Raw genomic sequence first — 27,605 nt, forward strand, 5'->3', positions numbered from 1 at the left:
GAGGGAAAAGCAGAGAGATTCCCGTACAGAGGATCGGTGCTGACAGGCACTCACCAGCCCGAGAGGCTTGTCTGCTCAGCCGCCGGGGCGGGCGGGGGCTGGGAGCTGAGGCTCGGGTTTCGGAGGTCGGATCCCAGGGAGAGGACTGGGGTTGGCTGAGTGAACACGGCCTGAAGGGGGCTAGTGCGCCACAGCTAGACGGGAGGGAGTCCGGGAAAAAGTCTGGAACTGCCTAAGAGGCAAGAGGCAATTTTTTTCGGGGTGCACAAGGAGACGGGATTCAGAGCACCGCCTAAATGAGCTCCAGAGACGGGCATGAGCTGTGGCTATCAGCGTGGACCCCAGAGATGGGCATGAGACGCTAAAGCTGCTCCTGCAGCCAGCAAGAATCCTGTGTGCAAGCACAGGTCACTATCCACACCTCCCCTCCTGGGAGCCTGTGCCGCCCACCACTGCCAGGGTCCTGAGATCCAGGGACAACTTCCACGGGAGAACATATGGAACGCCGCAGGCTGTTGCAACATCACATCGGCCTCTGCCACGGCAGGCTCACCCCGCATTCTGTACCCCTCCGTCCCCCCGACTGAGTGAGCCAGAGTTCCCCAATCAACTGCTACTTTAACCCTGTCCTGTCTGGGCGGGGAACAGATGCCCTCAGGCGACCTACACACAGAGGCGGGGTCAAATCCAAAGCTGAACCCCAGGAGCTATGCAAACAAAGAAGGGTAAGGGAAATCTCTCCCAGCAGCCTCAGGAGCAGCAGATTAAATCTCCACAATAAACGTGATGTACCCTTCATCTCTGGAATACCTGAATAGACAACGAATCATCCCAAAATTCAGGCAGTGGACGTTAGGAGCAACTGTAGCCTTAGGGTTTGCTTTCTGCGTCTAATTTGTTTCTGGTTTTACGTTTATCTTGGTTTAGTATTTACAGCTAATTTCCAATAGTAGATTTCTTTTATTGATTGGGCTGCTCTCTTCCTTTTTTTATATATATATATTTTTCTTTTTCCTTTTTCTCTTTTTGTGAGTGTATATGTGTATGCTTCTTTGTGTGATTTAGTCTGTATAGCTTTGCTTTTCCCATTTGCCTAGGGTTCTGTCTGTACGTGTTTTTGGTTTTTTGTTTTTTTTGTTAGTATAGTGTTTAGCGCTTGTTATCATTGGTAGATTTGTTTCTTGGTTTGGTTGCTCTCTCTCTTTCTTAATTACTTTTAATTTTTTAAATTGTTAGTAATTTTTATTTTAATTACTATATTTTCTTTTCTTTCTTTCTTTTTTTTCTCCCTTTTCTTCTGAGCCATGTGGCTGACAGGGTCTTGGTGCTCTGGCCAGGTGTCAAGCCTGAGCCTCTGAGGTGGGAGAGCCGAGTTGAGGACACTGGTCCACCACAGACCTCCCGGCCCCACATAATATTAAATGGCAAACGCGCTCCCAGAGATCTCCATCTCAATGCTAAGACCCAGCTCCACTCAACGACCAGCAAGCTACAGTGCTGGACATCCTATGTCAAACAACTAGCAAGACAGGAACACAACCCCACCCATTAGCAGAGAGGCAGCTAAAATCATACTAAGGTCATAGACACCCCAAAACACACCACCAGACGTGGTCCTGCCCACCAGAAAGACAAGATCCAACCTTATCCACCAGAAAACAGGCACAAGTACCCTCCACCAGGAAACCTACACAACCCACTAAACCAACCTTACCCACTGTGAGAACACCAAAAACAACAGGAACTACAAACCTGCAGCCTGTGAAAAGGAGACCCCAAACACAGTAAGTTAAGAAAAATGAGAAGGCAGAGAAATACACAGCAGATGAAGGAGCAAGGGGAAAACCCACTGGACCAAACAAATGAAGAGGAAAGACGCAGTCGACCTGAAAAAGCATTCAGAGTAATCATAGTAAAGATGATCAAAAACCTTGGAAACATAATGGAGAAAATAAAAGAAATGTTTACAAAGACCTCGAAGAACTAAAGAGCAAACGAACAATGATGAACAACACAAAAAATGAAATTAAAAATTCTCTGGAAGGAATCAATAGCAGAATAACTGAGGCATAAGAATGGATAAGTGACCTGGAAGATAAAATAGTGAAAATAAATACTGCAGAGCAGAATAAAGAAAAAAGAATGAAAAGAATTGAGGACAGTCTCGGAGACGGCTGGGACAACATTAAACTCACCAACATTCGAATTACAGGGCTCCCAGAAGAAGAAGAGAAAAAAAAGGGACTGAGAAAATATATGAAGAGATTAGAGTTGAAAATTACTCTAATATGGGAAAGGAAATACTCAAGTCCAGGAAGCACAGAGAGTCCCATACATAATAAATCCAAGGAGAAACATGCCAAGACACATATTAATCAAACTATCAAAAATTAAATACCAAGAAAAAATATTAAAAGCAGCAAGGGAAAAGCAACAAATAACACACAAGGGAATCCCCATAATGTTAACAGCTGATCTTTCAGCAGAAACTCTCCAAGCCAGAAGGGAGTGGCAGGACATATTTAAAGTCATAAAAGGGAAAAACCTATAACCACTTGACCCAGCAAGGATCTCATTCAGACTTGCCAGAGAAATTAAAACATTTACAGACAAGCAAAAACTACGAGAATCCAGCACCACCAAATGAGCTTTACAACAAATGCTAAAGGAACTTCTCTAGGCAGGAAACACAAAAGGAGGAAAAGATCTACAATAACAAACCCAAAACAATTAAGAAAATGGTAAAAGGAACATACATATTGATAACTGCCTTAAATGTAAATGAATTAAATACTCCAACCAAATGACACAGACTGGCTGAATGGATACTAAAACAAGACCCATATATATGCTGTCTACAAGAGACCCACTTCAGACCTAGGGACACATACAGACTGAAAGTGAGGGGATGGAAAAAGATATTCCATGCAAATGAAAATCAAAAGAAAGCTGGAGCAGCAATTCAAATATCAGACAAAATAGACTTCAAAATAAGGACTATTACAACAGACAAAGAAGGACACTACATAATGATGAAGGGATCAATCCAAGAAGAAGGTATAACAATTGTAAATATTTATGCACCCAGCATAGGAGCACCTCAATACATAAGGCAAATGCTAACAGCCATAAAAGGGGAAATCAACAGTAACACAGTCATAGTAGCGGACTTTAACACCCCACTTTCACCAATAGACAGATCGACCAAAATGAAAATAAATAAGGAAACACAAGATTTAAATGATACATTAAACAAGATGGACTTAATTGATATTTACAGGACATTCCATCCAAAAACAACAGAATACACTTTCTTCTCAAGTGCTCATGGAACATTCTTCAGGACAGATCATATCTTGGGTCATAAATCAAGCCTTGGCAAATTTAAGGAAACTGAAATCGTATCAAGTATCTTTACGGACCACAATGCTATGAGAGTAGATATAATTACAGGAAAAAATCTGTATAAAATACAAACACATAGAGGCTAAACAATACACTACAAAATAACCAAGGGATCATTGAAGAAATCAAAGAGGAAATCAAAAAATACCTAGAAACAAATGAAAATGAAAACACAAAGACCCAAAACTTACGGGAAGCAGCAAAAGCAGTTCTAACAGGGAAGTTTACAGCAATACAATCCAACCTCAAGAAACAAGAAACATCTCAAATAAACAACCTAACCTTACACCTAAAGCAATTTGAGAAAGGAGAACAAAAAACCCATTGTTAGCAGAAGGAAAGAAATCATAAAAATCAGATCAGAAATAAATGAAAAAGAAATGAAGGAAATGATAGCAAAGATCAATAAAAGTAAAAGCTGGTTCTTTGAGAAGATAAACAAAATTGAAATACCATTAGCCAGACTCATCAAGAAAAAAAGGGAGAAGACTCGCATAAATAGAATTAGAACTGAAAAAGAAGTAACAACTGACTGCAGAAATACAAAGGATCATGAGCAATTACTACAAGCAACTATATGCTTATTGGACAACCAAGAAAAAATGCACAAATTCTTAGGAAAGCACAACCTTCTGAGACTGGAAGGAAGAAATAGAAAATATAAGCAGACCAATCGCAAGCACTGAAATTGAAACTGGAATTAAAAATCTTCCAACAAACAAAAGCCCAGGACCAGATGGCTTCACAGGCAAATTCTATCAAACATTTACAGAAGAACTAACACCTATCCTTCTGAAACTCTTCCAAAATATAACAGAGGAAGGAAAACTCCCAAACTCAACCTACGAGGCCACCATCACCCTGATACCAAAACCAGACAAAGACGTCACAAAACAAGAAAACTATAAGCCAGTATCACTGATGAACATAGATGCAAAAATCCTCAACAAAATACTGGCAAACGGAATCCAACAGCACAATAAAAGGATCATACACCACGATCAAGTGAGGTTTATCCCAGGAATGCAAGGATTCTTCAATATATGAAAATTAATCAATGTGATACACCATATTAACAAATTGAAGGATAAAAACCGTATGATCATCTCAATAGATGCAGAAAAAGCTTTTCACAAAATTCAACACCCATTTATGATAAAAACCCTCTAGAAAGTAGGCATAGAGGGAACTTACCTCAACATAATAAAGGCCATATATGTGAAACCTACAGCCAACATCATTCTCAATTGTGAAAAACTGAAACCATTTCCATTAAGATCACGAACAAGACAAGGTTGCCCACTCTCTCCACTGTTATGCAAAATAGATTTGGAAGTTTTAAGCACAGCAATCAGAGAAGAAAAGAAATAAAAGTAATCCAAATTGGAAAAGAAGTAAAACTGTCACTGTTTGCAGATGACATGATACTATACATAGAGAATCCTAAAGACTCTACCAGAAAACTACTAGAGCTAATCAATGAATTTGGTAAAGTAGCAGGATACAAAATTAATGCACAGAAATCTCTTGCATTCCTATACACTAATGATGAAAAATCTTAAAGAGAAACTAAGGAAACAGTCCCATTAACTAGTGCAACAGAAAGAATAAAATACTTAGGAATAAATCTACCTAAGGAGACAAAAGATCTGTATGCAGAAAACTATAAGACACTGATGAAAGAAATTAAAGATGATATAGACAGATGGAGAGATATACCATGTTCTTGGATTGGAAGAATCAACATTCTGAAAATGACTATACTACCCAAAGCAATTTACAGATTCAATGCAATCCCTATCAAACTACCAATGTAATTTTCCCAAAACTAGAACGAAAAATTTCACAATTTGTATCGAAACACAAAAGACCCCGAATAGCCAAAGCAATCTTGAGAAAGAAAAATGGAGCTGGAGGAATCAGGCTTCCTGACTTCAGACTACACTACAAAGCTACAGTAATCAAGACAGCATTGTGCTGGCACAAAAACAGAAATATAGATCAATGGAACAGGATACAGAGCCCAGAGAAAAACCCATGCACATATGGTCACCTTATCTTTGATAGAGGAGGCAGGAATGTACAGTGGAGAAAGGACAGCCTCTTCAATAAGTGGTGCTGGGAAAACTGGACAGGTACATGTAAAAGTATGAGATTAGAACACTCCTTAACACCATATAGAAAAATAAACTCAAAATGGATTAAAGACCTAAATCTAAGGCCAGACACTGTAAAACTCTTAGAGGAAAACATAGGCAGAACACTCTGACATAAATAACAGCAAGATCCTTTTTGACCTACCTCCTAGAGGAGTGGAAGTAAAAATAAAAGTAAACAAATAGGACCTAATGAAACTTAAAAGCTTTTGCACAGCAAAGGAAACCATAAACAAGACCAAAACACAACCCTCAGAATGAGAGAAAATATTTGCGAATGGAGCCACTGACAAAGGATTAGTCTCCAAAATATACAAGCAGCTCATGCAGCTCAATATCAAATAAACAAACAACCCAATTCAAAAATGGGCAGAAGACCTAAATAGACATTTCTCCAAAGAAGATATAGATTGCAAAGAAACACATGAAAGGATGCTCAACATTACTAATCATTAGAGAAATGCAATTCAAAACTACAATGAGGTATCACCTCACACTGGTCAGAATGGCCATCATCAAAAAATCTACAAACAATAAATGCTGGAGAGTGTGTGGAGAAAACAGAAACCTCTTGCACTGTTGGTGGGAATGTAAATTGATATAGCCACTATGGAGAACAGTATGGAGGTTCTTTAAAAAACTAAAAATAGGGCTTCCCTGGTGGCACAGTGGTTAAGAATCCACTTGCAATGCAGGAGACACGGGTTCGAGACCTGGTCTGGGAAGATCCCACATGCCGCGGAGCAACTAAGCCCATGTGCCACAACTAATGAGCCTGCGATCTAGAGCCCGTACCCACAACTACTGAGCCCATGTGCCACAACTACTGAAGCCTGTGGGCCACAGAGTCTGTGCTCTGCAACAAGAGAAGCCACTGCAATGAGACACCTGCGCACTGCAATGAAGAGTAGCCCCCTCTCACTGCAACTAGAGAAAGCCCACGTGCAGCAACAAAGAGCCAACCCAGCCAAAAATAAATAAAATTAATTAATTTAAAAATAAAAAGTATAGGGCTTCCCTGGTGGCGCACTGGTTGAGAGTCCGCCTGCCAATGCAAGGGACACGGGTTCGTGCCCCAGTCTGGGAAGATCCCACATGCCGCGGAGCGGCTAGGCCCGTGAGCCATGGTCACTGAGCCTGCGCGCCCGGAGCCTGTGCTCCGCAACGGGAGAGGCCACAACAGTGAGAGGCCCGCGTACCGCAAAAAAAATTTTTTTAAAATAAATAAAAAATAAAAAGTATAACTACCATATGACCCAGCAATCCCACTACCTGGCATATACCCTGAGCAAACCATACGTCAAAAAGAGTCATGTACACTATGTCCATTGCAACACTATTTACAATAGCCAGAACATGGAAGCAACCTAAGTGTCCATCGAGAGATGAATGGATAAAGAAGATGTGGCACATATATACAATGGAATATTACTCAGCCATAAAGAATCGAAATTGAGTTATTTGTAGTGAGGTGGATGGACCTAGAGACTGTCATACAGAGTGAAGTAAGTCAGAAAGAGAAAAACAAATACTGTATGCTAACACATATATATGGAATCTAAAAAAACAAACAATGGTTCTGAAGAATTTAGGGGCAGGACAGGAATAAAGACACGGACATATAGAATGGACTTCAGGACACAAGGAGGGGGAACGGTAAGCTGGGACAAAATGAGAGAGTGGCAGGGACATATATACACTTTCAAATGTAAAATAGGTAGCTAGTGGGAAGCAGCCGCATAGCACAGGGAGATCAGCTCGGTGCTTGTGACCACCTAGAGGGGTGGGATAGGGAGGGTGGGAGGGATACGCAAGAGGGAGGAGATATGGGGATATATGTATATATATAGCTGATTCACTTTGTCATACAGCAGAAACTAACACACCATTTTAAAGCAATTATACTCCAATAAAGATGTTAAGAATAAATAAAGTTTTTAAAAGCGATGAACTATTGATAGACACAAGAAATTGAATGAACTTCAATGAAATTACGCTGAGTGAAGAAAACCAATGTCAAAAAAGATACAGGGCTTCCCTGGTGGTGCAGTGGTTGAGAGTCCGCCTGCCGATGCAGGGGATGTGGGTTCATGCCCCGGTCCGGGAAGATCCCACATGCCGAGGAGCAGCTGGGCCCGTGAGCCATGGCCGCTGAGCCTGCGCGTCCGGAGCCTGTGCTCCGCAACGGGAGAGGCCACAACAGTAAGAGGCCCGCATACCGCAAAAAAAAAGATACAAAATGCATAATTCCATTTATGTAACAATTTGTAAAATAACATAAGTATAAATATGGAGAAACAGAATAGTGGTGGCCAGAGGCTAGGGATGGGGGTGGAGGGGATGGGAGAGGAGTGGCTATAAAGGGGTCAGACAAGGGAGTCTTGTGGTGATGATTCAATTGCGTTTCTCGATTGCTGTGTGGGTTATGCAAGGCTACACATGTGATAAAACTGTAGAGCTATAATCACACACACACAAATGGCACATGTATAACTCGTGAAATCTTAATAAGGTCTATGAATTGTGCCAATATCAGTATTTTGATTTTGCTATTGAACTACAGTTGTATAAGATGTTAACACTGGGTGAGGCTGAGGGAAGGGTAAGCGGGACTTCCTTGTACATTTGTTTGCAACGTCCTATGAACCCACAGCTATTTCAAAATATAAAGAAAAATATATAATTTTAAATATGTCTTTTGTTCTAAGTTTCAAATGTATCAGTAATCAAAATAAAAATTAAATGATTCTTATTTATTAGAAGAAGATAATCAATTTAGATTTTTAAAAGGCAGTATCCAGTTATTATTTGCTTAAAATACAACTAAAACAAAATCACAAATAAGGGTGAAAAAGAAGGAAAGAAAAAAAAAACAATGTACCATGCAAATGTTAAGTAAAAGAAACCACACCTGCCCCAGAAGCCAGAATAATCCTTTTCAAAAATGTACGCGTTCAGAATTCTCTAATGGACTCTCATCCGTTCAGAGTAGACAACCTTCTAATCTCTATATGATGTGGCTTCCCATTACCTCTCAGACCTTTTCTCTTTCACCCTCTCTCTTGTTCACTCTACCTATATTAGCAGTGCTGGATTTCTTTCTGTTCCTTCAACACATCCAGGCAAGCTCCCACCTCAGAGCTTTCACACTTCAGTTCACTCTGTCTGGAGCCCTCTTCCCCCATGTGTCCATATTGCTCAGTCTCTCATTTCTTATATTTGTCCCAATATCATCTTCCATAACAAATCTATGCATTGCAACTACTGCCGTCACCACACATCATTCCTTATCCTCCTCCCTGTCATTTTTCTCCATAGTTACTTATAACAATCTAACATTCTATATATTACTTATTTTGTGCATTGTCTATCTCCCCCGCTATCATATAAACGCCATAAGGGAAGGGATTTTTGGTCATTTGCTTCATTGCCATATCCCTAGTATGTTTAAAAATTTTTTTTAAATTTCACAAACATAAATATAACCTCAAGTTTGTATACACAGAGTAGTTTTATGCAATTCTTTGATTTAATCCTCACAATGATTCTATGGATTTTGAAATCTCATTTCCATTTTATTTGGAAACTGAAAATAGGTTTCATAATTTGTCCAAGAACAAGGAAAAAACAAACAGGACAATCTAGACTTTAACCCATGATCTCCAGAGCTCTTTTCATTCTTTCAGAGCTAAAACACCACAGCTGATGTTTAGCATCATAAAGCATGAATCACCAAGCAGAATCTGGGATTTAAAATATTCAATATGACGTCATCCAATAAACCTAATGCAAAGAAATGTATCAGATTCAGACCTCTTAGTGCCTTGATGTGCCCTTAAAACTCCACTCTGCAAAGCCTGCCATGTATAAAGGATGGATTCACCTCTCCCCCAATACAGTCTTCCACTTTCAGGGTCAACTCTGGGAGGACAGCACGGCTATCCCACTGACATATACAATTCAGAGTCTGTTAAAGACTGTGGGAGAAGCATGATGTCCCCCATCTGCCTCATTCTGTCAAATTGTGTTTTTTCAGTCAGCTGAGGCTTTTTGTTTTATCATTTTATAGGCTATCAGCTCAGCTTTAGAATCTCATTAAATTGTGCAAACATGCAAACTAAAGCATCTGAATAAAATACACCAATTGTACACACATATACCCCAACACATAAAGGAAGGACTTCCGGCTAAATGATCATTTTACTGTCTTACAGTACATTTCAAACAAAAACAAAATTTTAACACTATTTACCTCAAGTATTTTATCTCCAGTTTTAAGAGCATTTGTTTTTCCTGCTGGACTGTCTTCCAAAACTTGTTTGATAAATATACCCTTAAGCTCCTCTCCATTCTTCAGGCGTTTTATAACAGTTTGTCCACCAACAATACTAATACCAAGAGATACATCTGGTTCTCTAAAAATCTCAACACTGTAAAAACAAAAAAACAAAATTCACTCATGAACAAGGTAATCTGTTGTACTGTCACTGTGTTTTATGTGTACCATAGCCTTGTGACTCATATCCTATATAAATATATTTTCACAAATGTTATAGAAGTTATACCTAGCTCCAAAATTATAAGGTTCTATCAATAATTCATGGCATATGTGAAAGTGTAAATTCTGAAAAAGATTTCCAAAACAACAAATACAACTCTTAACATTGAGAGATTTAACAAGGACTTAATGTTCTCATCTCCCACCACCATATATTTTCTGTGATGAGTCCCTTTCATCTATATCATAACATTAGCAAAGAATGAATTAAGGAAATAACTAATGGGTGGAAAAAAAAATCAAGAAAGTTACATGTATCATTTTGGCAAAAAGTAGAAACCTTCAGAAAAAAATAAACTTGCCACTGACAGGCTCACTGCCCATACTGCTTTTCCCAGTCACCCGTTTTAACCTGTGGTTCTCTACGTGGAGGACAGATTTAATAGTTCCAAAGGCTGGAAAGGTTTTCTCTTCTTCCTACATCCACATCATTTTCATAAAGTATAGAATAAAACTTGCCCCTCAAAATATTATGAATTTTGTTCAAACTGCACAGACATGGCCAATAATTAATTCCAAAAAGTAACTCAGAAAACAGCTCCCAAGAGTTTTTAAGACAAAACTCAAAAGTGCAAGAAAAGAACAATTTGGGTGGCATGGTGGAATTAATAATGCATGAAGATAGAGACAGCAGCTAAAGGAAGACTTTTATAACCTTAATAAAGTGCAGCCCTGGTGACTACCTAAAACCATGGGAGTATCCAAGGGAGCATGGGCCCAACACACTCTGTTAGTGCAAACGAGGCATAAACTTGGACTAACACAAGAGGAGGAGGGTGCTATGTGATAGAAGCCTTAACTATTGTTGTTTTTTGAAAAAAAGAGCTTCTTTACTGCATTCAAGGCAGGCCTACCTGCTTTGCTTAGTGATACAGTGAGAAAGTATACCTAATCCATCACAGATGGACATTTGTAAGTTGTTTTTCTGAAAGAGTACGACAAAGATTTTCCTAATATTGGTTTCGGTCATTTTGCCTGGCTAAAAATCTCTAGATAAGACAAAATGAAACTAAAATTTAGGCCAGCGTACATGTGAACTATGGCAATCATTAGAGAATGACTGAATGACACTATGAAGTTAAAGAAAAGAGCAACTAATTGCTTTGTCCTATTGAGAAAGTCAATAATGTCATCAACATACATTCTTGGTGGTCCCCAGTGGCTGAAGTTTGGAGTTTCTTCTCCTTCACCTTCTTCTCTCTCAGGTAATTCACTGAAGAGAAAGAAAGGAAAAAACACACACACATATAACTTACAACACACTTCTTATTATTAAAGGTTCTTGAAAAGTTTTACATTACACAATCTATATGTAGTTAAATTGTTCATAATTTCTAAGCTTTAAAAATATTTACATCAGGGCTTCCCTGGTGGCGCAGTGGTTGGGAGTTCGCCTGCCGATGCAGGGGACACGGGTTTGTGCCCCGGTCCGGGAAGATCCCACATGCCGCGGAGCGGCTGGGCCCGTGAGCCATGGCCGCTGAGCCTGCACATCTGGAGCCTGTGCTCCGCAATGGGAGAGGCCACAGCAGTGAGAGGCCCGCGTACGGCAAAAAAAAAAAAAAATTTACATCAATAATTAACTATCCATACAAAGATATATTGCTTTAGCATTCAACTTAACAAATATCTACCCAGCACCAGAAAATCATTGATTATAAACACTTTTATTGGTGACACTCTAGATGTTATTTTCTAAAAATCTGTGTTTGAATTTGTATGATTTCACATTTGTTTCTATAACAGCATTTAAATATTATAAAATATATTTTTTAAAAATTGGTGTGATTGACCAGCTAACAGTCCAGTATAAACTTACACAAACTGCTGAAATGATTAAACAGTCAGTAAACATGATCATTCTTTCTAGATTTTTCTGTCTCTCTAACCCTAAATAATTTCCCTGTCATCTGTATTCCATAAATATTTTGTGTAGCTACACAGCACTTTTCAGTTTACAGAGATTTCTTAAACAATGTGATTCTCCCACCTACCACCACCATACTTTCACCCATCAAATTATGTTAATATGGAACTGCCTAGCGGGATACTGTAAAATGCTGAATTACAGAGTAGTTATAAAAGTAATGTTATCTAATAGGGTAGAGACACTACCATCTATTATCTGGAAGAGGAGTCAGGATTTCTAAGCTCCAGTCTAACCTGTACCACAAAATAGGTGTGTGCCTTTGGACCACCAAATGAAATGGCTTATGTGATACTGTCAGTTGTATTACTCTCCACAAAAATGTAGGGAATACCTCTTCCATTTCATTGTCACAAAAACCCTGTGAAGTAAGCACAACAGGTCATATTACTATATTTTCCCCATGAGGCTCAGATGTACTACACAATCTCTCCACAGTATCCAAATCTCTCTTTCAGCATGAAGTTTCAATGCTCCATTCTCCTCTGAACTCTCAAGTAAGTCCTATAAAAAGTATAAAACTCCAGCTACTTGCCACTCTACAACTTTCCAGGATATAATGGTTTAAGGCTGTGTGAAAAGGAGAAAGTGAAAAAATTTGGACAATCTAAAAATCAGTTAAGGAATTGAGATCATTAGGGATCACTGACATCTCACCCACTGCAGACAGCCTTCTTGCCTTAGCCAGTCTATTTTTTATGATTAAAAGCATCATAGAATTCAAGGAAAAACAACTTGGCAGATACTTGCCAGTTACTTATCTAATGTCTTCTCTCCCCATCTTCCTTACCCAACAACATAACCCCCCTTTATTCCAGGTGGCACTATGCCCAGCTTTAAAAAAATAAATTTTCTGGACTTCCCTTCAGCTAATGATAACTGTGTGCCATAGCTCTGATCAGCAACAAGGAAGCAAAAGTCCCCAGATGAGATTTCCAGGAAAACTCACTAAATGGAGGGAGAATCTGACAGGGAGCCTTTTGCTCTATGCTCTTCCCCTTCTTCTTGCCTAGAAGGCAGAGGTGATTATTGGTGATGAAGCATCACCTTAAAATCATGAAGAAACCATGAGGGCTAAAGCAATACATTGACAACAGCAGAGCAGAAAGAAGATGTCTAAGACCCTGACAGGGCTTCTTCAGGACTTTTTTACATGAAAAAAATTAAGCCCTAGTTGAGTTAAGCCATACTAAAAGTGTGTGTGGGGAGATGGGGGCAGGGGATTCAGTTTATAAGCAGCTAAATGCCATCGTTAAATGATACACACATGATTCCACCAATTTAAGTGAAGTCTTCACTTTATCATATCACATTATTATTCTTGGCATGTATGCATATATGTTCATTGGATAATTGTAATCGTAGCATAAACTTTCATATTTTGATTATCTTATAATAGTAACAAGGATTAAATGAGATATGACTGGCATTTAACTGAGGCTCAACCAATACGTATTTCCTTAACAATTTTTTCACTTCATTTAAATCAAAATTTTCCCCAAGATTATCATAATCTTCATCATTTCTTATTTAATAGCATCTTAATAGTCCATGGTATTGATGTAATTTGTCTGCTATCCCAAAATATAATGCACTTAGATTATGTCTTGTTTATATGGAATATATACATTAATGCAAGGAATATCTTCATGCTCTGCTGTATTTTAATATTCTCCTTTACGTAGATATTAATTGAAGTAAGATTGAAAGCTAAAAACCAAACCAACACTGAAACCTTCCTCCTCTCCATTTTCCACTTTCCTGTACCCTAATTGCGACAGGTGTGATAATATGAAATAAATATTTGGTCCTTGTCCCTGGTTCCTGCCACAGAGCTTCTAAAACCCTTGGAGTTTTCCAAACGATAGGGGTGACAGGAGCATTTTTTGCTATTCATAACAAGCCCCTCTCAACCATACCTGAGTTGATGTTAATAAGGTGTCTCTAGGTAGGACTACAGACAGTTTCAGGATGGGGGTTGATTGCCAGAGAAGCAGTTGTGTGATTAGAGTTAGAACTTTCAGCCCTATCCCCACCTCTGGGAAGGGGAAAGGGGCTAGAGATGGAGCTCAGTCACCAATGGCCAATGATGTAATCAATCATGCCTGCATAATGGAGCCGCCATAAACCACCCCCCACCCCACCACCCCGGCCCCTCCAAACAACAGGGTTGAGAGAGCCTACAGGTTGGAGGACACATTAAAGTGCTGGGAGGGTGATGTGACCCAAGAGAGCATGGAAGCTCTTGCATCCCACACACCCCCTTCCCTGGCTTATGCATCTCTTCCACTTGGCTATTCCAGAGTTGCACCCTTTGTAATAAACCAGTAATAGTGAAGCACTTTCCTGAGTTCTGTGAGCCATCCTAGCAAATTCTCAAACCTTAGGAAGGTGTTATGGGAACCCTCAATTTATAGCCAGTTGGTCAGAAGTAGAGTTGGCAACCTGGAATTTGTGACTGGCATCTGAGGTTGGGGCAGTCTTACGGGACTGAGCCCTTCACCTGCGGGGACTGTACTAACTCCAGGTAGTTATGTCAGAATTGAAATGAATTTTAGGGTACACAGTGTCCAGAGAATCAGAGAATTGGTTGTTGGGTGGAGGAAAAAACTCATACATTTGGTGTCAGCAGTTTGTGAACGAAGAGAGTTCATGATAGGTATTAAGAAAAAAAAAGTATTATTATTATGGCACATGTATAATATCATTATAAGAATTAAATTCTTAAATTTAAAATTACCTAAAATAGAATGGAAACCAAGCTTTAACGTTAGTATGGGCTATATGCTTTTCTATTAAAAAAAAATTAAAATAAAAAATATCCTAAACTGCTGGCTTTCACATACAATATTAAGCAAAGGGGGAAAAATTTTGTCTAAAATATGGATAATTTTAGTTTTCTTTAAGAAAATGTATGACAAAAGGAGTTATTCTGTTAGAAGAGACTTTTTCAAAGCGTATTATCCTTTTTCAGGAAATTGATAAACACATATTTTGTTTACATTACTTCACACCTAAAGAGGGATAAAACTTTCAAAAATATAGTGTGATTAGTTTTAGAAATAAAGTCACAGGAGGCAAGCAACTATACAAAATAATGTAGTCACTTTACACTGATAAATGCATATACCTTTCAACCCAAATTAAAATTTAACGGAGAAAGTAAAATACTTTTACTGCACATATTAAGGTGTAAATTTGCACAAATGTACTTGAATCTTTCACAAGAGAATTCTAACCTCTAATTTTATAATTTGCACTTTGATTAGACATGGTCAATAGCTCAATCAGTTAGAATCTCAAATCTTAAAATAACTGAACTTTTGCCTTTTACATTTAACCAGAGTTTTATAACCACTTTTTCCCTAAAGAAATTAACCATCTAATAGAAACAATGCTTTTTATTTTTAGTTCAGTCCTTTATAACAAATGCCCAAAGTTATAATTCATTACAGATTTGGGAGGAAAGATGGAGTGCCCCATTAATGAACAAGTGGATATTAATAGTAAGACTTCATCATAATATACAATGTCTTTGAGAATAAAATTTTCAACATCATACAAAAATCAGATGAGGGCTTCCCTGGTGGCGCAGTGGTTGAGAGTCCGCCTGCCGATGCAGGGGACACGGGTTCGTGCCCCGATCCGGGAAAATCCCACATGCCGCGGAGCAGCTGGACCCGTGAGCCATGGCCACTGAGCCTGCGCGTCCGCAGCCTGTGCTCCGCAACGGGAGAGGCCACAACAGTGAGAGGCCCGCGTAACAAAAAAAAAAAAAAAACAAAAAAAAAAAGAAAAAAAATCAGATGAATCTAGATGGCCAAGGTGACCTTTACTTTATTTTTCCACAAATGATAATATTTTATTGTAGAAAAAGCATCCCAAATACAGGATTTCGTAAACACTGGTAGGTGAACAAGTGCAACTTTAAAAGTAAAGAGGCAAAACCTACAAGCATTTTGCCTTTATGAGAAAATGTACTGTTCTCCTGCAGAGGTGATCCCACCCAGAGCACGAATGTGGCTCCACCTCCCATAAAGGCATCAGGTTTGCTTTCTGAACTATGCCCAGTTTAACAATTTCAAAATGATGGCAAGAATATACCTTTTTTTCATGTGAAACTTCCATACACTAAACCATGAGGGTCAAGCAATCTTGGCACCCCAAAATGATGTAAGCAGGAAGGGTTATGGTTGTACCTATCTCAAGATTTCTTTCTCCTCTTAAAATATAGATTCTATATGGCAATTTTCTATGACACACCACAGGGAATGTGAGCATTTGGAACCAGGCAGAATAGGCACTAGTGTTTTCCAAACTAGTAGGGCTAGTTATACAAATGTTACACTATGACTTTGAAATTACAAAGCAAATTATTACCTGATACCAGCATACATAAAAAATTAGGCATTCTTGTACATGAAAGTTTAAAATGACACAGACATGGTGCTCAATAAAAGAAGCCATATACAAAAAAGTACCTACTGCATGATAACATTTACATGAGTTCTAGAACAGAAAAAATAATTTACAGTATTAGAAGTCAGGGGCAAGGGGGAACTTTCTGGGTGGATGGAAATGTTCAATATCTTGATTGGGGTGTTGGTAACATGAATGTATACATTTATCACAATTTAAAAAATTGTCCTGTAAAATTGCATTTAAGACATTTGTTAAGAAATAGAAGTTTAGGGCTTCCCTGGTGGCGCAGTGATTGGGAATCTGCCTACCAATGCAGGGGACATGGGTTCAAGCCCTGGTCCGGGAAGATCCCGCATGCCGCGGAGCAACTAAGCCTGTGTGCCACAACTGCTGAGCCTGCATTCTGGAGCCCACGAGCTGCAACTACTGAAGCTCTTGAGCCTGGAGCCTGTGCTCCGCTACAAGAGAAGCCACCGCAGGGAGAAGCCTGTGCGCCGCAGTGAAGAGTGGCCCCCGCTCGCCACAACTGGAGAAAGCCCGCGCACAGCAGCGAAGACCCAACGCAGCCAAAAATAAATAAATAAAATAAATAAAAAATTTAAAAAAGAAATAGAAGTTTAAGCCATAAAGGGTAAGTTACTTCCTTAGGTCTCTCCCTTTTCTCTTCTGACCTGTAGAGCCTGGGTGAGCAATCAAATATCTAATTATATTTTCATAGGCATTAATGTAATATTCCTATGTGCCTCTTGTGCTAATTTCTCACATTCATCTTCACCTGCAGTGACTGGCGTCTGCAACAGCATGCAACAGCATGGTAAAAACAGGAAAGTGTCACATACGTGAGGCCAAAAACTCCTTGGAAACTTCCCCTTTTTACTCCCAACTCAAACATTCCAGAGTAGTCCTCTCTCAAATGAACACATTTATTCTCTCCCTTACTCCCAGTCTTCTACCAGTATTCTGAATTTACACATAGTTTTTGGCAGTAGAACTCAAAGGTAAAACTATTAGATACTCACCGTTTACTTAGAAGGCACTAAATGCCAGGCAGCGCTGGGGACTTAAAATATCACATTAACTCACTAAATCCTTTCCCCAGCTATGACGCTCTGCCTCCTATTTCACCTCCCACTATTCAAAACAAAGTATCCAATACCTGAAAGTATTTCTTTTCATTTGCATTGTATTATACCTACAACATGATTTTTTTTTTCAATTTAGAATTTTTTTTTCACCTTTCACCTCAAGTTCATCATCCTGCAAGGCTTTAGCCTCTCACACCTTCCTTGTTTTACTTACTGTGACTTGATTCTATTTTATTTCTTTAAAAAAAAAAACAAACCTCTACAATCTCCTTGAGTGTTTTAATAAACTCAGCAACAATGAATAATACCCTAGATACACCTCAGGGCCCATGATCCTATCACTGTCATCCAGCATCACTGCCAGCCGCCTTCCATTAAACATTTACTATGTTCAAGCATTATACGAAGCCCTTTATATTCACTCTAACTGAACCTTAGAACTACCTACTTCACAAGTGAGGAAATACAGACACAAGGGAAACCCTCTCAGCCTCACAAAGTCATAAATAAAAAAGAGCATATTTGAACAGCACCAAAATATATCTATACTGCAAATCTCCTATTAGTTTGAGAAATGCCATGCCCCCCACTGATGGGCACACCCATGTCTTCAGGCAGCAGGTGATGACAGAAGTGAGTTAGAAAAAGACTAAAACAAGGTGAATTCTGAAAACTTGATCTCAAGTGACGTTATGAAGAAGGAAGGATACTCAGAACAAGATCACTTAGATTCCTCTCAGAGTTATCATGCTCTGCCTGCCCACCGTCCTCCCTTCCTAGAGATCCCCAGTTTCAGGGTGCATCTAACCTCTTAACATCAGTCCTGCCTCCAAAGGTAAGGAGAAATTGTCTTGATGCAAAAGCACAGTGCACACTGAATAACTCTGCTGGGCCCTACACAAAAATTAATGCAAAGAAGAAACTGTAAAAGAACATATAGCATTTAGCACTAGATGACACCCTGATGATCTGAAAGACTATATTCTGAAAAGAATCTATGCATTACTCAGGAAGTCTCCTGAGTAGCAATAAATATTCACCTATGAACCTAACTCCATGGGGCATACCCTGAAAGATTAAAATGGGGAGTATGATTTACAGGAACTCTTCTGAAGCCTGCTGAGATTTAAATATATCCTACATCTATGACAGCAAGCCAAAAAAACAGCATTCAAATGCAAGACGATCTCCCAAGACAAAGATTAGGCTGGAGCCCTTAAATGTCTGCGCCAGCACAAGAAAACAGCCTGTCAAAGTACTCACTTCAAGAGTTAAGTGTTATCTGCTCTCTCTGAAGCTGGGAGAATTGAGTAAGACACCACTGATAGAATGTTTCACTTTCTGCAGAAGGAAGGAGGGGGTGGGCTTGGAAATTTGTTTAAATCTTTTCCAATCTACAGTTACAGTTCTATAGCCTGAAAAGCAGCCTCATTTCTGAATTCTTTGGCCAGATTCAATTATTAACACTCAGCACAAGAGAAATTTAAAAAATAAAAGTGTCTCGTTTGAAAAGTAATTTGATCACATAAAAAAGTGGAAACATGGGCTTCCCTGGTGGCGCAGTGGTTGGGAGTCCGCCTGCCCATGCAGGGGACATGGGTTCGTGCCCCGGTCCGGGAAGATCCCACATACCGCGGAGCGGCTGTGCCCGTGAGCCATGGCCGCTGAGCCTGCGCGTCCGGAGCCTGTGCTCCGCAACGGGAGAGGCCGCAGCAGTGAGAGGCCCGCGTACCGCAAAAAAAAAAAAAAAAAAAGTGGAAACATGTCGCTAACTCCTCCAGCACTTCCACTGCCAAGCCTTTCTCTTAAAAAAACAAACCCTAGGGGCTTCCCGATCTTCTCTGGTGGCGCAGTGGTTGAGAGTCCGCCTGCCGATGCAGGGGACGCGGGTTCGTGCCCCGGTCCGGAAGGATCCCACGTGCCGCAGAGCGGCTGGGCCCGTGGGCCGTGGCCGCTGGGCCTGCGCGTCTGGGGCCTGTGCTGCGCAGCGGGAGAGGCCGCAGCGGTGGGAAGCCCGCATACCGCAAAAACCAAAAAAACAAAACAAAACAAAAAAACCCTGGGGCTTCCCTGGTGGCGCAGTGGTTGAGAATCTGCCTGCTAATGCAGGGCACATGGGTTCGAGCCCTGGCCTGGGAAGATCCCACATGCCGCGTAGCAACTAGGCCCGTAAGCCACAACTACTGAGCCTGCGCGTCTGGAGCCTGTGCTCCGCAACAAGAGAAGCCGCGATAGTGAGAGGCCCACGCACCGCGATAAAGAGTGGCCCCCACTTGCCACAACTAGAGAAAGCCCTCGCACAGAAACGAAGATCCAACACAGCCAAAAATAAATAAATTAATTAATTAATTAAAGTACCCTTAATTAAAAAAAAAAGTATTAAAAACAAATCCTGGCTGTTTGACACTGCGTTCCATTCCTCTGGGAGCTGCTTAGATCCCTCGCACGAGGACCCTGGGCCTGTCAGCTCCTCCCCTCTATACCCTGATCCAGGTCTGCTGAGTGAAAAGCCACCAGATTCCTCCAACTAGTTGGGCCTATGGGTCTTCCCTTTCCACTCAGAGATGAGCTACACAGAAGCCAGACAACTTTTTACTAAAGTTCTATCTAAAACTCTAGGCAAAGGCCACAGGTCGCTGAACAGAGAAGTGATATAAGTCTGAGACACTTCATATAACACAAAATCTTTCTTGGACTAAGGTTTCAATAAAAGTATTAAGATTCTTTTCCCATATAGGTTATTACAGAACATTGAGTAGAGTTTCCTGGGCTATACAGTAGGTCCCTATTAGTTATCTATTCTATGCATATGTTAATCCCAGTCTCCCAATTTACCACTCCCCCCCACCACGTTTCCCCTTTGGTAACCATAAGTTTGATTTCAAGATCCGTGAGTCTGTTTCTGTTTTGTAAGTAGGTTCATTTGTATCATTTTTTAAATTAGATTCCACAAATAAGTGATATCCTAAGATATTTGTCTTTCTCTGTCTGACTTACTTCACTTAGGATGATATATATCTATATATGTATAACTGATTCACCTGTTGTACACCTGAAACTAACACAACATTGTAAGTGAACTATACTCCAATAAAAATAAATAAAGCAATAAGGCCAATTAATCCCACCCCTTTCTCATCTCTGTTATGCTTTGCAACACCTCCAACTCCTTCGTTCGCCTCTCCTGTCCTGTACTCACAGTGCTACACGGTTCTGGTGTTTCTTTCAGAGGTGCTTCTGTTCCTATACCCCCCCAAGCCCCCCCCCCCAGCCAAACTACCTGTCACACTCCAAGGAATCTCCTTGAATTGTAAAGAAGCCACCCCACATGCTAACTTCTTCCCTCAGTGTTCTCTCAACCTCCTCTGTTCTCTCAACAGCTTCCGCTTCTCTGCCATGGATGCCACACTTGAGTGGATGACACTCACTCTCTCACTCCCTGCCAAGCTGGGAAAACGGAGTCAATATTTTTCTAAATTCCTTCCCACCACTAGGCCATTACTCTCCTACCCTTGTTTCTAAAGCTAAACTCTACTCTCACACCTCTCCTTTTATGGCCCACTTGACTAGCACCCCATCATTCTGAGTAAATAACCTTTCTCCTAAATGACAGAAAAAAAAAATCAAGGTCATTGGACAAGAACCTCCTTGGATTCCAGCCCTCAAGGTACTAATAGTACTGCATTTGTAGCTTCCTTTCATTCCTGGCACCTGTGTCCATGGAGGAGATGAGCTTCCTCCTATCAAACTATTAGAAGCTAATCTCTCTAGGTGTGCAGTGTCCTCCCCCTCCACCTTCTCCAGGGACTACACTTAATCACCCACTTTCTAGCATCTACATATTCCTTTTCTGGATCTTTCACAATCTATGTGTGTGTGTGTATGTGTGTATATATATATGTAGATGCATATATAGATGCATATGTAGATGTATATATATATATCTGCCCCCTTGTCCCATTTCCACAGTGCCCTTCAGTTGTCTAGGTAACATGTGTTCTTTCTGCCTCTTTTCATGATCAGGTTCCTCAAAACATTAGTCTGCTCTTACTTTGTCCAATATCTGACCTGTTCAATTCTCAACTCACTACTCTCTGATTTCCACTCTAATGAAACTGTTCTAAGCTTACCAAGGGCAACCATGTGATCAAGCCCCACGAAAACTCTTCCATTTTATCTACCTTGACCTCTCCGTAGCATGTAACAATAGTCTGCAATGATCCTTTTGTTAAAATGCTCTCTTCCCCTGGTTTCTATATCAACCTCTAGTTCATCAATTTCCTTCTACCTTTTGTTCATTCCACTTCATTATTTTCTTCCTCAGTTCATGCCCTTAATATTGCTGCTTTGCAGGACTCCAATTTTGGCCCTGTTCTTTTATCACTTGAGCCTCCCCTGGATGACTATTCAAATCCAGAAGTTTCACCTACACTTGATCTCGTTCCCAAATATCCATATCAGGATAGACCTCAACACTAGTCCCCAGAGTCATGTATTTAATTAACTCCATTTCACTTTATTGTCCTATGGATACCTGAACCCTCAACATGTCCCAAACAGAGCTCATCATTTTCCTCTTCAACCTGTTCATGCTCTTATAATCTTATGCCAAGGAATTAATGGTCCCACTATCCATCTAGTTGCCCCATTCAGACACACAGGTCGTCCTCCTACTCCTTCTCACTCCCAGCATGTTATCAGTCACCAATTCCTACAGCTGCTCTAACTCGTAAGTCCAGTCCCTCCCTAATTTGTCCTCGAGTACTTCTTGCTTGAGTTGTTAAATTCTTAATTAACCTTCCATTCTCTAAGTAAATACTCCCATAATCTATTTTGCAGACAACTGCAAGAATACAAAATTGTATATATATAAAAGAAATTATATATATGGTACAATTTTAAGTATGTGAAATTCTCACAGTAATTGTTTTGTATGGTGGGTTTTATTCATAATATTTCCTTGCATTTTCCAAATGTTCCACCATAATCATGCCCGGTTGTTTCCGTTTTTTTTTTAAACATCTTTATTGGAGTATAATTGCTTTACAATGCTTTTCTTTTAATAGAAGCAAAAAGAAAGCTATTTTATAATGCGAAAACAAAGAGAAATAATATCATACCATGCATCAGTGGCATGTCTAGAAGACAACATTCCTATGTATGCCGAGGCCTTGGAAACAGCTAGAGCCCTGGGGAGCTGGTATAGAGGCAAGTCTTCTTGCTCCCTTGTTTGAGCCACAGCAGGAAGTTCAACAAGCAAGCCAGGACCTTGAACGTCATTTGGAATCATCATGCCTAAAGAGTAAACCCAGATGACAGTGAGCACACGATATACTCATTCATTCTTCATTATACTCATTCATTCTTCATTAATTCAATAAATAGTCATGGATATCTACTACAGGCAGGCCCTTTCCAGAGAGAAGACTTATTTATACTAAACTAAATAAGTAAAACATTTAATATGTCAGATGGTGACAGTACTATGGTAAAAAAAATTCTGCAAGGAAGGGGGATAGGGGTTGCTCAGTGAAAGAGGGTTACAATTTTAAGCATGGTCTCACTGAAAAGATGTTATTTTAGCAATATGAATCTTTTATCAAAAGAATCCCCCTTATAAGTCAGAAAGAGAAAGACAAATACTATATGATATCACTTATATGTGGAATCTAAAAAATACAACAAACTAGTGAATAAAACAAAAAAGAAACAGACTTACAGATACAGAGAACAATCTAGTGGTTACCAGTGGGGAGAGGGAAGTGGGGAAGGGTAATATAGGGGTAGGGAGAAAAAAAAGTTATTATGGGCTTATATGAAATCATGTATGTGAAACGTCTGAAAATCATAAAGCACTGCAGAATTTAAAGAATCTTTCATTCAATTAAGAATCCCCTCTACAATGGTATTCTTACTTTACTAAATTTTCCCTTTATCAACCTAGGCTGTCTCAATTACAGGCATACTGACATTTCACTGATTAAAAAAAATAATTCCACAGAATAACAAATAACCAAATAAAAACACTTACATTTTTAAAGGGGCTTTGTTTATAAATTCCAGGATTCTTTTACATTTGTTACCTTATTTAATTCTCACATTAAACTATGAGTTAGAAAAGATAATAGCAACCATAGTTTATAGGTGGGGAATTCCAGGTCAAGGAATTTTCACTAATTAGAATGAACAAATTGGGACTTCCCTGGAGGTCCAATGGTTAAGACTCCGTGCTTCCACTGTAGGGGGCATGGGTCTGATCCCCGGTCAGGGAACTAAGATCCCGCATGCCACGTGGCACAGCCAAAACAAAAAAGAATGTACAAATTTACCTGACACATCACCTGTGTCATTTTCCCATTTACTGAAAAAAGGAGTAAAAAGAGCAGAGCTGTGCATGCAGTCCTACAGCACATGTTTAGAGACCTGCACCCAGACTGGCATAAACCCATTAATTACTCTTAAGATATACCTCAGTATCCATTATATCTCATCCATTATAAATTCCCAGCCAATCTTTCTTCATCATGTTATACAAATATGATGAATAGTGAATCAAATGCCTCCCTTAAATCCATACATTTATGGTATATTTTTGAGACTTGGCTCATCAGAATATTGGAAATGATCACTAAGAGATATAGACACTCTTCTAAACCTTTTCCTATAAGCATCACCTAAACTTTCCATTTCTTCATATTGAACAAATTTTCTAGTAAACTCACTTCTACTTCTGCTTTTTGTCTTGTCTAGACACACTGGAATCAGGATCTAATCAGCAGAGAATCTGAAGAGGGGGTGAAAGTAACTGTAATGCTCAGGTGGTATTAAAGGAAGTCTCCGGTACCTCAGACATGCTTCACTCCCATCCCCTGGGCCTACATTCCTGCACAGTCAAATCCATACCAGTGCCGCACTGCTCTAGCTTTGCCTGTGTCTACCTTCTCCCCCTTGAGAAGGGGCCAGGGATGGGATGGAAATTCTGGCACAAATGGCCTAACACAGGAGTTGAAAGAACAGAGAACCGGCTCTATTTGCAGAGCTATTTCCCATCCAGCTACGCTGCTGGATATTAAATTGCAGCACTGGGTTTCATAGGTTGCTTCAGTTTCTTTAAAACGTTTCATTACCTGCTCCCCACAAGGCTGCCCATACCCTTTGCCCACTCCTCCTCCACGGACACCTTGGCAGTGCTCAGATACACATCTCTCCTCTCTCACCGTGCTTGACACAGGCAGACTTACAGAGCTGTTCATCAAGTGTACCACGGTACCCGGGAGCCCATAAAATAAATCGCATCCTTCGGGGCCTATGCAGTTGTTAGGTAACAGCCACAACAGAAGCACACAGGTTAGGTAAACAGGGAAGTTTACTTATTTACTTTTTTTAATATTTATTTATTTATTTGACGGCATCGGGTCTTAGCTACGGGATCTTCATTGCGGTATGCGCAATCTTTCATTGCGGCACATGGGTTCCTTTCTAGTTGTGGTGCGCGGGCTCTAGAGCGTGCAGGCTTAGTTGCCTCACGGCACGTGAGATCTTAGTTCCCCAACCAGGGATCGAACCTGCATCCCCTGCTTTGGAAAGCGGATTCTTAACCACTGGACCACGAAAGAAATCCCCAGGGAAGTTTAAAAAAAAGGTTCCTAGACAAATGGAAGTTAAAGCTTATAGGAGAGAAATGGGGGAAATTTCCAAAAGGTTTCTACTTAGTGAGGTGCAGGAATAGAAAGATAAACAAAATAAAGGCAAGAAGAATGCAAGTAGAGAAGAGAGGGCGTGACGGCACAACTAAGCAACTGGAAAAAAACAAGTAGGGAATCGGTATGCTGTTAAATCACCACAGAGGAGCAGCACATCACCTTCTCATTCAAGAAATATTTCTTGAGCACCCACTATGGTAACATAATCAGGCATAAGCCTTGACCTCCAGAAGCTTATGGTTATAGACAGGCATGCAAATACGCGAGTGTGCCTGGCGCTGTGTGCAATGACAGAAATTCATCCAGGTTCACTGGAGGCCCATTCCAGGCTGGGCCAGTCAAAGACTGGGAAACAGAACTACTTTCTGTCTGAAATCTTCTGAAATCTCTTAACACTAAATGTATTACTGATTTGACATTTATCTTGTATGCTTTACATTATTAATTATGCTAATTTCTAGGTTTAGTTTCACAGCCCGTGAAGAGCATAGGCTCTTAGAGGAAACCTACTTTTAGATTAAGTACAGGGTCAAAAATAGCCCTTTACACATAGGTTCTCAAAAATAATTTTTAATGTAATTGCTCATAAGTAAATCTAAAATTGTCTGTTACTAACAGAGTGGTCAAAGGGCTACAGATGTGAAAGAGGCCTCACAGAACACTTAGCCCAATTCCATCATTTTACAGCTGAAGAAGTGGAGGGGCTTGGAGAAGCGGGAGGCTCGCCTGGTGACACAGCAGGTTAATGGCTTAGTACTCAGGGGCCTGGGACTGAAATTATACTGACTCTGTACCAATAATTTCTTAGTCCGCCCATGGTTAGCACTAACCCAAGTACTCACACCTGCCACACAGCATTCCGGCAGCTCTCAAAAGTTTTTCCAAACACCATGTCGTTATGAACACTCTTCTAGTGAGGACAGGCCTAAGGTATACAAGTGTAGCTTAATTCCTAAAGCTATAATCTCCAAAAATAAATTCCCAGGGCCTTGTCAAATATTAGATTAAGGCAGTATGGTGGGTTGAATGGTGGCCCAACTAAAATATGTATATCTCTGCCACAGAACCTATAAATGAGAACTTATATGGAAAAAAGGGCTTTGCAGATGTAATTAAATTAAGTATCTTGAAATGAGACCATCCTGATTATCCAAGTGGGCCCTAAATCCAACAGCAGGTGTCCTTATAAGAGAGAGAAGAAGAGAAGACATGGATAGGGAGAAGGGGAGAGGGCCACGTGAGGACGGAGGCAGAAATTAGAATGATGCAGCCGCAAGCCAAAGGACGCTGGAGCCACCTGAAGCTGGACAAGGAAAAGAACAGATTCTTCCCTAGAGCTCTCAGAAGGAGCACAGAATCTTAATTTAGGACTTCTGGACTCCAGAACAGTGAGAGAATTGACTTCTGCTGTTTAAGCCACCAAGTTTATGGCTCTTTGTGACAACAGCCCTAGGAAACTCATACAGGCAGCAGAAGGCAGAGGAAATAACTTCGGAGTCACTTAGATGATATCCAGAGCAGGGCTCAAAGGAAGACTAGATCATCCCATGAGGACAAAATCCCTTTCCCTATCTTTTTCCCAACTCCACTGCCCTTCCTCACAAACACCCACCCCATATTTCTAGTCTATTCCTTTCAATCCTGATAGTATAAAACAGTGAATGGTTCTCAACCAGGGCAATTTTGTCTCCCAAGGGACATTTGCCAATGTCTGAAGACATTTTGATTTTGATCATGACTGGGAATACCACTGAATCTAGGGTTAGAAGGCAGGGAGGCTGCGAACATCTTACAATGCACAGGTAAGCCCTCTACAACAGAATTATGTGGCCCAAAATAGTGCTTATATGGCTATAAAGTATCAACTGTAATCAAACAGATATGGACCATTAATTCATTTATGAATTCATTTGTGCCATAAATCTCTAAGTATTTAATAGTCAGAGGATACAGAAATGTGGTGAATTAAAAAAAAAAATAGTATACCAAGAGAGTTTTGGTGAAAAATCCCATTTTTCTCCTAGTCACAATCAGTTATACATTATGAAAAATTGAATAGACTCATTTAATCTTAGATACTCAAAATTGACTATCCTAATTTTCTTTTTAAATTAAATTAAATTAAATTTAAATTCATGATGTGTTCTGACCTGCAGGGAACTGGCAACTGTTATCATCTCATAGATGCCTTCAATCTTTAACCACATTAAGAATTCCATCCTTTAGATTTTTACCTGACAGAATGTTAAATTCATAAAAAACGGTTACATAACTTTTCTATAGCTATCTGTCTCTCCTAATAGCATATTACCATACAACACAAGAACTGCCCACAGAGAAAGACTTTTC

The 27,605-nt window shown here is 40.0% G+C and overlaps 1 protein-coding gene across 8 annotated transcripts in view; it reads right to left on the bottom strand.

Moving 5' to 3' along the window:
* PATJ (PATJ crumbs cell polarity complex component) overlaps positions 1–27,605 on the bottom strand; it is a 359,130-nt gene that overhangs the window by 210,762 nt on the left and 120,763 nt on the right. For all 8 annotated transcript variants that reach the window (XM_073789059.1, XM_073789054.1, XM_033865626.2 and 5 more), the window contains 3 exons: positions 22,674–22,848; positions 11,261–11,332; positions 9,814–9,991 (listed from right to left, as the gene is read on the bottom strand). In XM_073789059.1, the coding sequence (XP_073645160.1) occupies positions 9,814–9,991; positions 11,261–11,332; positions 22,674–22,848 (425 nt within the window). The remainder of the gene's footprint in view (positions 1–9,813; positions 9,992–11,260; positions 11,333–22,673; positions 22,849–27,605) is intronic.

This window comes from Tursiops truncatus, chromosome 1 (genome assembly GCF_011762595.2).
Source record: "Tursiops truncatus isolate mTurTru1 chromosome 1, mTurTru1.mat.Y, whole genome shotgun sequence".
In the NCBI taxonomy this organism is placed as follows: Eukaryota; Metazoa; Chordata; class Mammalia; order Artiodactyla; family Delphinidae; genus Tursiops; species Tursiops truncatus.